The 10,892-nt window shown below is 40.2% G+C and overlaps 2 protein-coding genes across 2 annotated transcripts; one reads left to right on the top strand and one right to left on the bottom strand.

Annotated features, from left to right (window-relative positions):
• Positions 1-5,457: 5,457 nt before the first annotated feature.
• Positions 5,458-6,715, bottom strand: Rnf113a (ring finger protein 113A). The gene has a single exon (XM_005319365.4). It carries the CDS (start codon positions 6,552-6,554, stop codon positions 5,520-5,522), a length of 1,035 nt encoding a protein of 344 aa, XP_005319422.1. The 5' UTR covers positions 6,555-6,715; the 3' UTR covers positions 5,458-5,519.
• An 11-nt stretch (positions 6,716-6,726) lies between these two features.
• Ndufa1 (NADH:ubiquinone oxidoreductase subunit A1) lies at positions 6,727-10,562 on the top strand. Its single transcript, XM_005319364.5, has 3 exons — positions 6,727-6,973; positions 7,921-8,010; positions 10,389-10,562. The coding sequence occupies exons 1-3, from the start codon at positions 6,872-6,874 to the stop codon at positions 10,407-10,409; spliced, it is 213 nt and encodes a 70-aa protein (XP_005319421.1). The 5' UTR covers positions 6,727-6,871; the 3' UTR covers positions 10,410-10,562.
• Positions 10,563-10,892: the final 330 nt, after the last annotated feature.

The raw sequence follows: 10,892 nt of genomic DNA, 5'->3' as shown, positions 1-10,892 counted from the left end.
AGTTCTCGGCGGACACAACATCTTTGTTGGTATGTGGTGCTGAGGATCGAACCCGGGCCACACGCATGCCAGGCGAGAGCGCTACCGCTTGAGCCATATCCCCAGCCCCATAAAAGAATATTTTTAAAAGATATAAAACATTCCTATTGCTCCCCCCAAATTCAAAAGGATTTGATTTTTTTTTCCAGTACTGGGAATTGAACCCAAGACATTGTGCATGCTACACAAGTGCTGCTCCTGAGCTACATCCCATCCCTGAGAAGAATTCTTTTCAAAGCCAGTGTTACCTTATGTCATTCCTCCACTCAAAACTTCCTAGTGGCTTTTCCCACCACTGAGAATAAAAGCCTAAGTCCTTGTAATGGTTAATAAGGCTGCTCATAGTTGCCCCTTCCTCCAACTACTCTGACCTCATTTTAAAGTTCTTTTCTCTTGATTCAATCCACTCCAATTACATTTCTTCCTCCCTGTCCCTTGCAGACGTCAGGCACTTTCTTGTATCAGAGCCTTTGCACTTGGCATTCAATCTGGCATGCTCTCCTTCCAGATACCCACTTCCTTTAGGTCTCTCTTCAAATGTCACCTGATCAGAAGCCCTCTCTGACCACCATATACAAAATAACATTCCCAACCCAGTGTGGTGAAGTATGTCTGTAATCCCAAAGGTTCGGGATGCTAAGGCAGGAGAATCATGATTTCAAAGCCAGCCTCAGCAAAAGCGAGGCACTAAGCAACTCAGTGAGACCCTGTCTCCAAATAAAATACAAAATAAGGCTGGGGATGTGGCTTAGTGGTTGAGTGCCCAAGTTCAATTCCCACTACCCCTCCAAAAAATAACATTCCCCCACTTCCCTGATTTTTTATCCCCTTATCTTGCATTATCATCTTTCCCAATACTTGTCATAATCTGATATTATATATGTACATCTATTTATCTCTCTATATATGTATAAATATGTATACATACACACACATATATGTTTAAATCTGTTACTGTCTCTCATGTAAGTTCTATGGGAGCTGGGACTTATGTGCTTGTGTAATGACTCCACTACTTCAAGTCTGTCATGAGGTGAGTGCTCAAAAAAATGTATTAAATGACTGTCCACAGCCACCAGTCTAGCCTACTCCATCATCCTCTCACCTGGACTACATCACCTCCCTCCTAACTGATCTCTTTGCCCAGCCCTCTTTGTCTGGTTTCCTTCAAACCATTTATCACACTGCAGAAATATCTTTTAGAAATTAAAATAAGGCCATTTCACTTTTATTCTTAGAACCCTTTGATGGCCATCCCTTGGCCTTTCAGATAAAGTCCCAAATCCTTGTATGGCAGTGTACTCTCCTCCTTCTCCATAACATCCCCTATGCCAAGTGCAAGGTGTCTATCTTTGGCTTTGACTACCTGGCCATCTTGGTCTTTTTCCTCCAGTCATGCTGGATCACTTTGAGTTCTTAGCTGAAGCCAGTCTCTCACATCAGGTCCTTAGTATATACTTAGTATATCAGGTCCTTAGTATATCCCGCTGCCTGGGATACTCTCTCTCCTGTTCACCTTTCAAATCTCAATTTGAGGTTTATTTCCCAAGGGAGGCTCAGACTTTGTAAGCTCCTTCAGAGTCCAGCTACAGCTTCGTCCCTGCAGGGTGCTGAGGTGCTTCCTCCCTCCATCCCATATTTATTTATTTTCAATTTGTAAGAACAAGTATTTAATTTCCACCTATGAAGTTGTACCATTTAAGTAAAGGTGATAAAATATTTACTTTAAATATGTTGGTCATGGGCTGGGAATGTGGATCAAGTGGTAGCACACTCGCCTGGCATGCACATGGCCCTGGGTTCGATCCTCAGCATCACGTACAAATAAAGATGTTGTGTCTGCCAAAAACTAAAAAATAAATATTAAAAAATTCTCTCTCTCTAAAAAAAATTGTTGATCATAAGCTTATAAATGATAGACCCAACCTGATCTTTTCTCAAAATCGGGAGCCATCTTGCCACAAAGCCATGAAAAGATAATTTCGCTTTACTATAAATTACTGCAAATTCTGAACCTGCTTGGAATGCCTGCCTGTGCCTTGAACTCACCCATGCCTAGCTCTCTGACCAGATAGCAGCCCTCTCTGAAACTTAGTGACACCTCATAAATATTGGCCTTCCCTGGCCAGATAACGACCCTCTCTGAGGCTCTAATGGTCCTCATAAATTCTGATGTTGGGGCCAGCAAAAAAAATGTTAACTACCATTAGTGTGATGCTTGTCAGAGTTTTGTTATCTGTAACCCCTGCTTTGTGTAACTTTTTGGTCTATAATCCTGGGCTGCAGGAAAGCTGGGCTGCTGTCTTGTTCCCACCATTTTGGGAGGGAGAGGCAGCCCGGCCGGTCGAAATAATACGCTTGCTTTAATTTGATTTTAATTGGAGTCGGTGGTCTTTTCTTGCGTCCTGGTCTAACAATAAACATGAAAGATACTTCTGAGTACACTATTATGTGCTTTTGTATACTTATCGCTTTTAAGAAATGAATGCTGTGAATCCCAAGAACAATAGTCGTTTGCAGGTATTTTGTGTACTCTTTCAAGTTTCACATACAAGTACTAAAAACATTATGTGGGAGCCGGGCATGGTGGTGCACACTGTAATTTCAGTGGCTTGGGAAGCTGAGGCAGGAGGATCGTGAGTTCAAAGCCAGCTTCAGCAACTTAGTGAGGCCCTAAGTAACTCTGTGTCTAAAATGCTGCTGTTGACTACTAAATTCTAAAAGTTAGTAGTCTCTAAAATAAAATACAAAAAGGACTGGGGATGTGGTTCAGTGGGTAAGTGCCCAGTACCAAAAAAAAAAAAAAAAAAAAAAGAAAGAAAGAAAAACATTATGTGGAATAGTAAGCAAATGTTATTTCTTCACTTTTTTCTCTTATCTCTTTAAGACTAACTTGATCTTTTTTTTTTTTTTTGGTACCATGAATTGAACCCAGGGGTGCTTAACCACTTAGCCACATCCCAGCCCCTTTTATTTTTGTTTTGAATTTTTTCCCCTTTTATTTTTTGAGACACGATCTCACTATGTTGCTTAGGGCCTCACTGAATTATGAGGCTGGCCTTGAATTTGCCATCCTCCTGCCTCAGCCTGGGATTATAGGTGTGTGCTGTCACTATGCCTGGATGATTTGTGCTAATTCCATACCTTCCCAGCTCTACCTTCTAGAAGTTAGTAGTCAGCAGCAGCATTTTCTCTTTCATCTTCTCTATTGTGTTCCTGGATCTTTCTCTCAGTTTATATGATTCAAAGTATACCTTTCCCCATAAAGCTTTATTCTACTTTGAATAAATTGTTAAGTATATATTTTCAGGAATAGTAACCAAAAATTGAGCAATTTTAATGCTTCTTTTGCTCCTCATGGCCATATTTCTTTCTAAGCTACTTTTCCTCTACCTTGCATGGCAGTGTATTCTCCTCCTTCTCCATCTGCCTCTAAATGTCCTCTTTTCTGTTCCTATTTGGCTGTTTCTTCCTCTACTCTTTTAATGTTTTTTTTTTTTTTTTTTTTTTTTTTTAGGGAGAGAGAGAATTTTAATATTTATTTTTTAGTTTTCGGCGGACACAACATCGTTGTTTGTATGTAGTGCTGAGAATCGAACCTGGGCCGCACGCATGCCAGGTGAGCGCGCTACCGCTTGAGCCACATCTTTTAATGTTTTTTATGGGATGCTTCCTAAGCCTCTTTCCCTGTAGGCTGTTGTGTATCTCATGATCCCCATGATACTTTATATAATAGAATGTATCACAGTGTATGATGTGGGTTCATGTCTTTGAATTCCTCCACGGCTGGGATTGGGTTAATTCTGGAGATTAAACTCAGTGCACTAATCAGTGTACTAATCACACTTGTTATTATTTAATGTCCAGTTCTATGAGGGCAGGGTCTGTGTCTGTCTTGTTCACTGCTAATATCCCCTGTGACAAGTGCAGTGCAACTGCTCAAAGAATATCCTTAAATAGGTTAATGTGAATTAAAAAAGAGTTTAATCTTTATTCTTTCATCTGCTTCCTGATCAGTCCAAATTCTAGTTATTTTAATAATATTTACTAATCATTTGGCCTAACTGCTCTCCTGGCCTCTTGTCTTCCATCTCTCTGCAATCCATACCATGACTGCAATATCAGTAACATTAAAACCAAACCAAAACAAACAACAACAACAAAAACTCCCACAGTCTACTTGTGTTTCCCCTCCCCAATCCTCTGCTGTTTCCCCATTACCTACAGAATATAGTCAAAGCCCCTCATCTTGGATTTGAGGGTTTGGCCCCAATCACTCTTCCTAAATCTCTGATCTTATTTATTAAGTGATTACAGTATACCAAATGCTATGCTAGTTACTGAGTTGGAAAGACAAGCACATCTACTAACTTTAAAGGGCATGATCAACTCTATTAGAGTCTGTGATTATGTTTTTAAAATTTTTTAAAAATATTTTTTAATTTTTTTTTTAGTTTTCGGCGGACACAACATCTTTGTTTGTATGTGGTGCTGAGGATTGAACCCGGGCCACATGCATGCCAGGCGAGCGCTCTACCGCTTGAGCCACATCCCCAGCCCCTAAAATTTTTTTTATAGTTGTAGATGGACAGCATGCCTTTATTTTATTTTTCATTTTTTGTTATTTTTATTTATTTATTTTATATATGACAGTGGAATGCATTACAATTCTTATTACACATATGGAGCACAGTTTTTCATATCTCTGGTTATATATATAGTGTATTCACAACAATTCGTGTCTTCATACGTGTACTTTGGATAACAATGTCCATCACATTCCACTTATTTATTTTAATGTGAACCTAGTGCCTGACACATGCTAGGCAAGCACTCTACTACTAAGCTACAGCCCCAGCCTGGATTATAAGTTTTTGCCCTATGCAAATTCACAAGTTTAGAACTGTAACATTCAATACAGTGACCACTAGCCACATTTCAAGTACTCAATAGCTATGTGGGGCTAGCATCTATGGTATTGGACAGCACATCTCATTTCTATATCCAAGAAATTGGGGATTACCTATAGGTGCTTAAGAGGGCAAGGACCATACCGAGGACATGCTCCCTAACCCTTACCCCAACACTTTGGTTTGGGTGTATTTTCAAGTAGTTCTGGCTCCCAAGAGAGATAATGCATCAGAGTACTTTGTAAACTATTATGTGATAAAGAAATGTGATATAATAAATAGGCTTTCATCACAGCTTTGTGTTACTTCAAGCAAATTCTAGCTCTTTTCTCGAACTTCTCCCATCCCCTTAATTTTTGCTCAAGGTTTCTGAAAAACACAGGTGAAATGTTTATCCCAGTGCTAAAAATCTTCACAATACTCACCTTGAAGCTTTTAAACCAGGACCCTATCTCAACACCCACCTTTTCTGTCACTTTCCCTGAAAAAAAAAAAAAAAGGACACGAATTAAGATTTTCAAAAAAGCAACAAAATATTTATTTTGAGATTTGAGAATTATGGAAAACCATCTAGGTAATGGGGACTGGACCCTCATCAGGCTCTTCTGGGAAATCCGTAGCACCACCCTCTACTGCAGCTCGCTGCTTTTCCAGTTTAGCAATCAATTCTTTCGCTGGATTGAAGACGCCATTGGTCTGCTGGTCACAGACATAGCAGCGCGGGGTGGTGCGGAAATGCTGCAGTGCACATCTCTCGCAGAAATAATGCCTGCACTTGGTGACAACTGGGTTTTGGAAGGTCTGGCGGCAGATGAAACACTTGAATGGTATTTCCTCATCATCACTTCCTACTTCGTAGTTTTCATCCTCATAGACACCATAGCGACCCTCATCAAGCTCACGTTCGATCTGCCACCCGTGCTTGTAATCTGAACGATCATGGAGGAATTTGCAGCTGTCTCCGAAGCCACAGAAGCCAGTCTCCTTGTAGTCCTTACAGATATCGGGCTGGTAATCCCAGCGCACGGTGGCACGGAGATGCTCAGGGGCTCGGATGGGGCCCTTCCTCACCATCCCAGAGGAAGCATTGCCCATAGACGTATCTTTGGGCTTCATGTATTTCTGATAATTATTGATTCCCCGGTAGATCTTGTCATCTTCCTTGCCCCTCAGCTCCTCCTGGATCTTCTGGCTGCGCTCAAAAATGGCTTGTGCGTCACGCTCCTTCTCTGTGTCTAGCTCATAGACGGCTGTCGCCCCCATATCCTCTGGCCCCACTGGTTTCGCCGAGCGAGTGGACTTGTAGACCACGCCGAGACTCTGAGGCTCATTCTCCTCCTCATCATCACTACTCAAGTCGCCGTAGGCCGCCTTCTGTTTACCACTGCCGCGGGTCTTCTGTATCATTGGATTGTGGGCCACACGCTTCTTTTCCGGTCGGACCACAGTGTTGCCTTCGTCACTGCTGCTGCTGCTGCTTTCCCCGGGCTCCGGGTCGCAGATCCGGCGTTTTCGCCGGCCTGCTGCCCCTTTCCGCACAGGCTTTTTGAAGAGGAAGGTGCACACTTGGTCTGCCGACTTTCCTGGAGAAAGTTGCTCTGCCATTTTAGAGTCCCGAGCTCCGAAACTGCTGTGGCTGGTGGGTTGCACGGAGTTCTTCACGTCACTGAGCGTCTTACGCTCTGCGGTGAGTCGGAACTGAAAAACCAGAGGAAAGAACCTCAAGAGAGCGATAGTGACGGAAGGCTAGTGCGCGAGCCCTTGACATTCTTGAGCCTTGGCGGACTCCGTCGCTTCTTCCGGAGGAAGACAGGGCACCGCCCTCTCGCGGGGTGCCGCGGGGTTTCCTGGGAAAGAAGCCGAAACCGGTCACCTCTAAGGAGCCTAAGGGGTAGGGATTTGGTTTAGATAACCGTGCCGAAATGTGGTTCGAAATTCTTCCAGGACTCGGTATAATGGGCGCGTGCTTGCTTATCCCGGGAGTGGCAACTGTGTACATCCACAGGTTCACTAACGGGGGCAAGGTAAGGCTACTTCCCCCAACCGGGAACGATTCCACGGACCGCGGTCCCAAAACAGCGGTGGGATAGGGAGATTGTTAGGATATAGAGCCTCTCTCCGAGATGGGAGATACCAAGGCTGACCCTCCTCTTTCTTGATGTTGCCTAAAAGTGGAGGCTTGCGGAATGCACAGCTTGCTTTAATTAGAAATAGATAGTTCCTGAAGGGAGAAGAGAGTGTCATAGGGCAGAGTAGCCTATCTGGTGCTGGAAAGATAGAGATGAAAGAGGTAGGTAGGTCAAAATTCCTAGGCAGAGCGGAGAGGCGCTTGTCATGTTCCCATCCCTTTAGACCTCCGATCTTTTTTGTCGATTTTGGTTTTAATTTCTCATGTTCACATCTCTGTAGCTTCTTAATTTTTTTTCCCTACCCATAGTCCCCTCCCTCCGCCATGAAGGTTTTATCCCCCACTTTGCTTTGCAAGCCTTTAGGGAATCACATTCGGATTTTCATTTTTTCCTCGTTCTAGTCCTTCACAACGTCTTTAAGTACACTCGGAATATATATATAGATTTGGTTTTTGGTTTCGTGATTGTCTTTCACCCGTGAGGTACCAGGTTCTGGTGTTGTATGTCAATTTGTCTTTAGTTTAATTAACTAATTAAGTAATTTTTTTAGCGATACTGAGTATTGAATCCTGGGGTGCTCTACCACTGAGCTACATCCCCAATCCTTCATATTTTTAATTTTAAGACAGGGTCTTGGCAAGTTGCCCAGGTTGTCTTTGAACTTTCAAGCCGCCCGCCTCAGCCTCCTGAGTCGCTGGGATTATAGGTTTGCCCAACTAATTTGGCTTTTATTTCAGTGATGATTCCATTTTTCTAGCATAGCACTTATTAAAAGTTGTAAGATCCATCTGTTGGGTCACTTATCTTTACAAATTGCAATAATGTTTGTCTTTTATTTGAAGGAAAAAAGGGTTGCCCATTTTCACTATCAGTGGAGTTTGATGGAAAGAGATAGACGCATATCTGGAGTTAATCGCTATTATAAATCAAAGGTAAGATGTTTCTGATGCTCACAATCTGCCAGGTTTGAGGGGAGCTCTGGAACCTAATTTGCATTTTCTTGTCTACTAGTGAGGCAAGTAATCTTTTATGTATTTAATAATTTGTTTTTAAATACTGGAGATTGAACCCAGAGGCATTCCTTTTTTAAATTTTGGAACAGGGTGTCTCTGAGTTGCTGAGGCTGGTTTTGAACTTGTTGATTCTCCTGTCTCAGTTTCCCAAATCACTGGGATTAAAGGCTTGCACCATGAAGCACAGCTTTTTTTTTTTTTAATATTTCAGTTTTTCAGTGGACACAACATCTTTATTTTATGTGGTGCTGAAGCTGGAACCCAGTACCCCGTGCATGCCAGGCGAGCGCATTACCGCTTGAGCCACATCCCCAGCCCCTGGATTTTAATTATTTAAAAATTTTATGTATGGGCTGGGATTGTGGCTCAGCGGTAGAGCACTTGCCTAGCATGTGCGGGGCCCTGGGTTCGATCCTCGGCACCACATACAAATAAATAAATAAAAATAAACGTATATAAAAAAAAGGAAAACAGCATTTTTATAAAAAATTTTTATGTATGGCAAATATTTTTCCCAGTCTTCTTTTTCACTTTGTGATATTTTTCATCAGATAGTAGTTTTTAATTTTGATGTTTAGTTTATCTTTCTGTATTCTGGGTTTTACATCTTCTGTAACAAATGCCTTTTCTACCCAAGATTATAAGCATATATACTTTCCAAATACTGTTACAGTTTCTTTTTTTTTTCCCCTCGTGTCCTTATTTGATCCATCTACTGGTCATTTGGGAATATAATGTGAACAAGGATTTAACTTTTTTCCAGGAGATAGTCAGTTGTTACCATCATTAATTTATAAAACAGTTTATTTTTATTTGTAATACCATTCTAGTAAACTAAATTTCCATATATACATGGGCCTGTTTCCTGAATGTGCTCTTCTGTATTCCACTGGTCTGCCAGTTGGCACACTAATAACTTACTTAAAGAATTGTTGTAATTCTGTGTTTGATTGAATCATTAAACTGCTGTTTTCTATAAGTCAAAATGACCAAGTAGTAATATTTTCATATGGCTCAACCTAATAGTATGTTCATATAACTTATAGGAGTAGTTTTTCCTAATAATTCTTTTTAAAAATTTTAGATACTTTTTAATATTTATTCCTTGCTCATTTATTCTTCACAGGGAACCTAGGTAAATATTATTCTCATTTTGTAGGTGAAAAACAGAGGGTCAGAGCAATTAAATAACTCAACGTAGGTGATCTGCCTCTCAATATACTGCTATTTGAGATAACAGAAGTTAGATACAGTAGTCCTCCCTTATCTGCAGTTTCACTTTCCATGTCAGTTACCTCCATCAACTGTGATCTAAAATGGAAAACTCCAGAAATAAAGTTATAAAATGTTAAATGCTTTTATTATAATTATTTTATTAGTTACTATTAAACTCTTACTGTGCCTAATTTATAAATTAAATTTTATAACAGGAATGTATATATAGGAAGAAACAGTATGTACATTTGTGGTTTCAGGCATCCACTGGTGGTTTTGGAATGGATCCCTAATAGATAAGGGGGATAGCTGTATCTACTTGTCTAGAGCTGTGTTTCTCAAAGTTTGGTCTAAGAATAACCATCAAGATCACCAGGCATGTGAAATAGGATTAAGATTTCTGAGAGGTAGCTCCTAGAAGTATACTATTTTGTCTTCTCTCAAGGCAATTCTTCCAGTAGTAGTAAACAAAATACCTAGAAGAAATGTCGTCACTGAATAATCTTTTAATTTATAGATGCTGAAGTATTTGGTTGTGACTCTTGAAAAGTAGTGTAGTGCTTACAGGGCAAGGATTTTGGAGTTGGGGGTCCTTGTACTTGAATTCTGGTTTTGCTACATCCTTACTGACTTAAGCAAGTGGTTTTTTTAACCTCTCTGAGCCTCTATTTCCTCATCTGAAAAAAAATGGAATGAGGATAATAGTATGTACCTCAAGTTGGCTGTTACTTTATGAAGCAGATTTTACCCTATTATCCTCTGACTCAGAGAGTGCTTTGTGTAAGAATTGAGGTGTTAAAAATAGTTTCTTGATTTTAGTTCTGATTACAGGGAGGGAAGGGTCTTTTCATGTAAAGTAATGTTTGCTGCTCTCAGAAAAGGAAAAGTAGAAATCATTACAGATTATTCTTCTATGGTGATTATAAAATTCATTGCATTTCAATTCCATATTGTTGCAGGATGTGAAAACACTTGTTTTTAATAAGAGAGAATGTCATTCTGTGTCAGTGGAAATAAAGTACATGGTACATCTTTGATGGGAAAAGAATTCTCACATTCTCTTTTTTTAAACTGTTTTTCAGGGTTTGGAGAACATTGATTAAGGAAGCATTTTCCTGATTGATGGAAAAAACTCAGTATGGTCATCTACCCCTGCTAGAAGGTTATTTGATATATTATGAAGCATGCAGTGTGTTATGTAATACATAATCAAAATAAAATGAAAACCCAAATAAAATGAAAAAGAAAAATACAAAGGCATTTCTTTCTTTAATATATACTATACAAGTTCAAGCGGTCTATCCAGTGTAGCTTTATTACTTTAAAAAAAAAAAAAAAGAAGCAAAACCAGGAAACAGCCAAGACTTGTACAATTGTAGAAATAATGTACACCAAGCACTATCTCTGTACCTAGAACCTAATACATCATGAATGGTAGTACAATTATCATTTTAATAGGTATTAATATATTTTTAAAAAAACATTTCTTCATGGGCTAGGGTTGTGGCTCAGAGGTAGAGTGTTTGCCTACCATGTGTGAGGCACCGGGTTTGATCTTCAGCACCACATAAAAATAAAGATATTAT

The sequence above is a fragment of the Ictidomys tridecemlineatus genome, chromosome X, assembly GCF_052094955.1.
Source record: "Ictidomys tridecemlineatus isolate mIctTri1 chromosome X, mIctTri1.hap1, whole genome shotgun sequence".
NCBI lineage: Eukaryota > Metazoa > Chordata > Mammalia > Rodentia > Sciuridae > Ictidomys > Ictidomys tridecemlineatus.
This window is presented reverse-complemented; position numbering and strand designations above follow the sequence as displayed.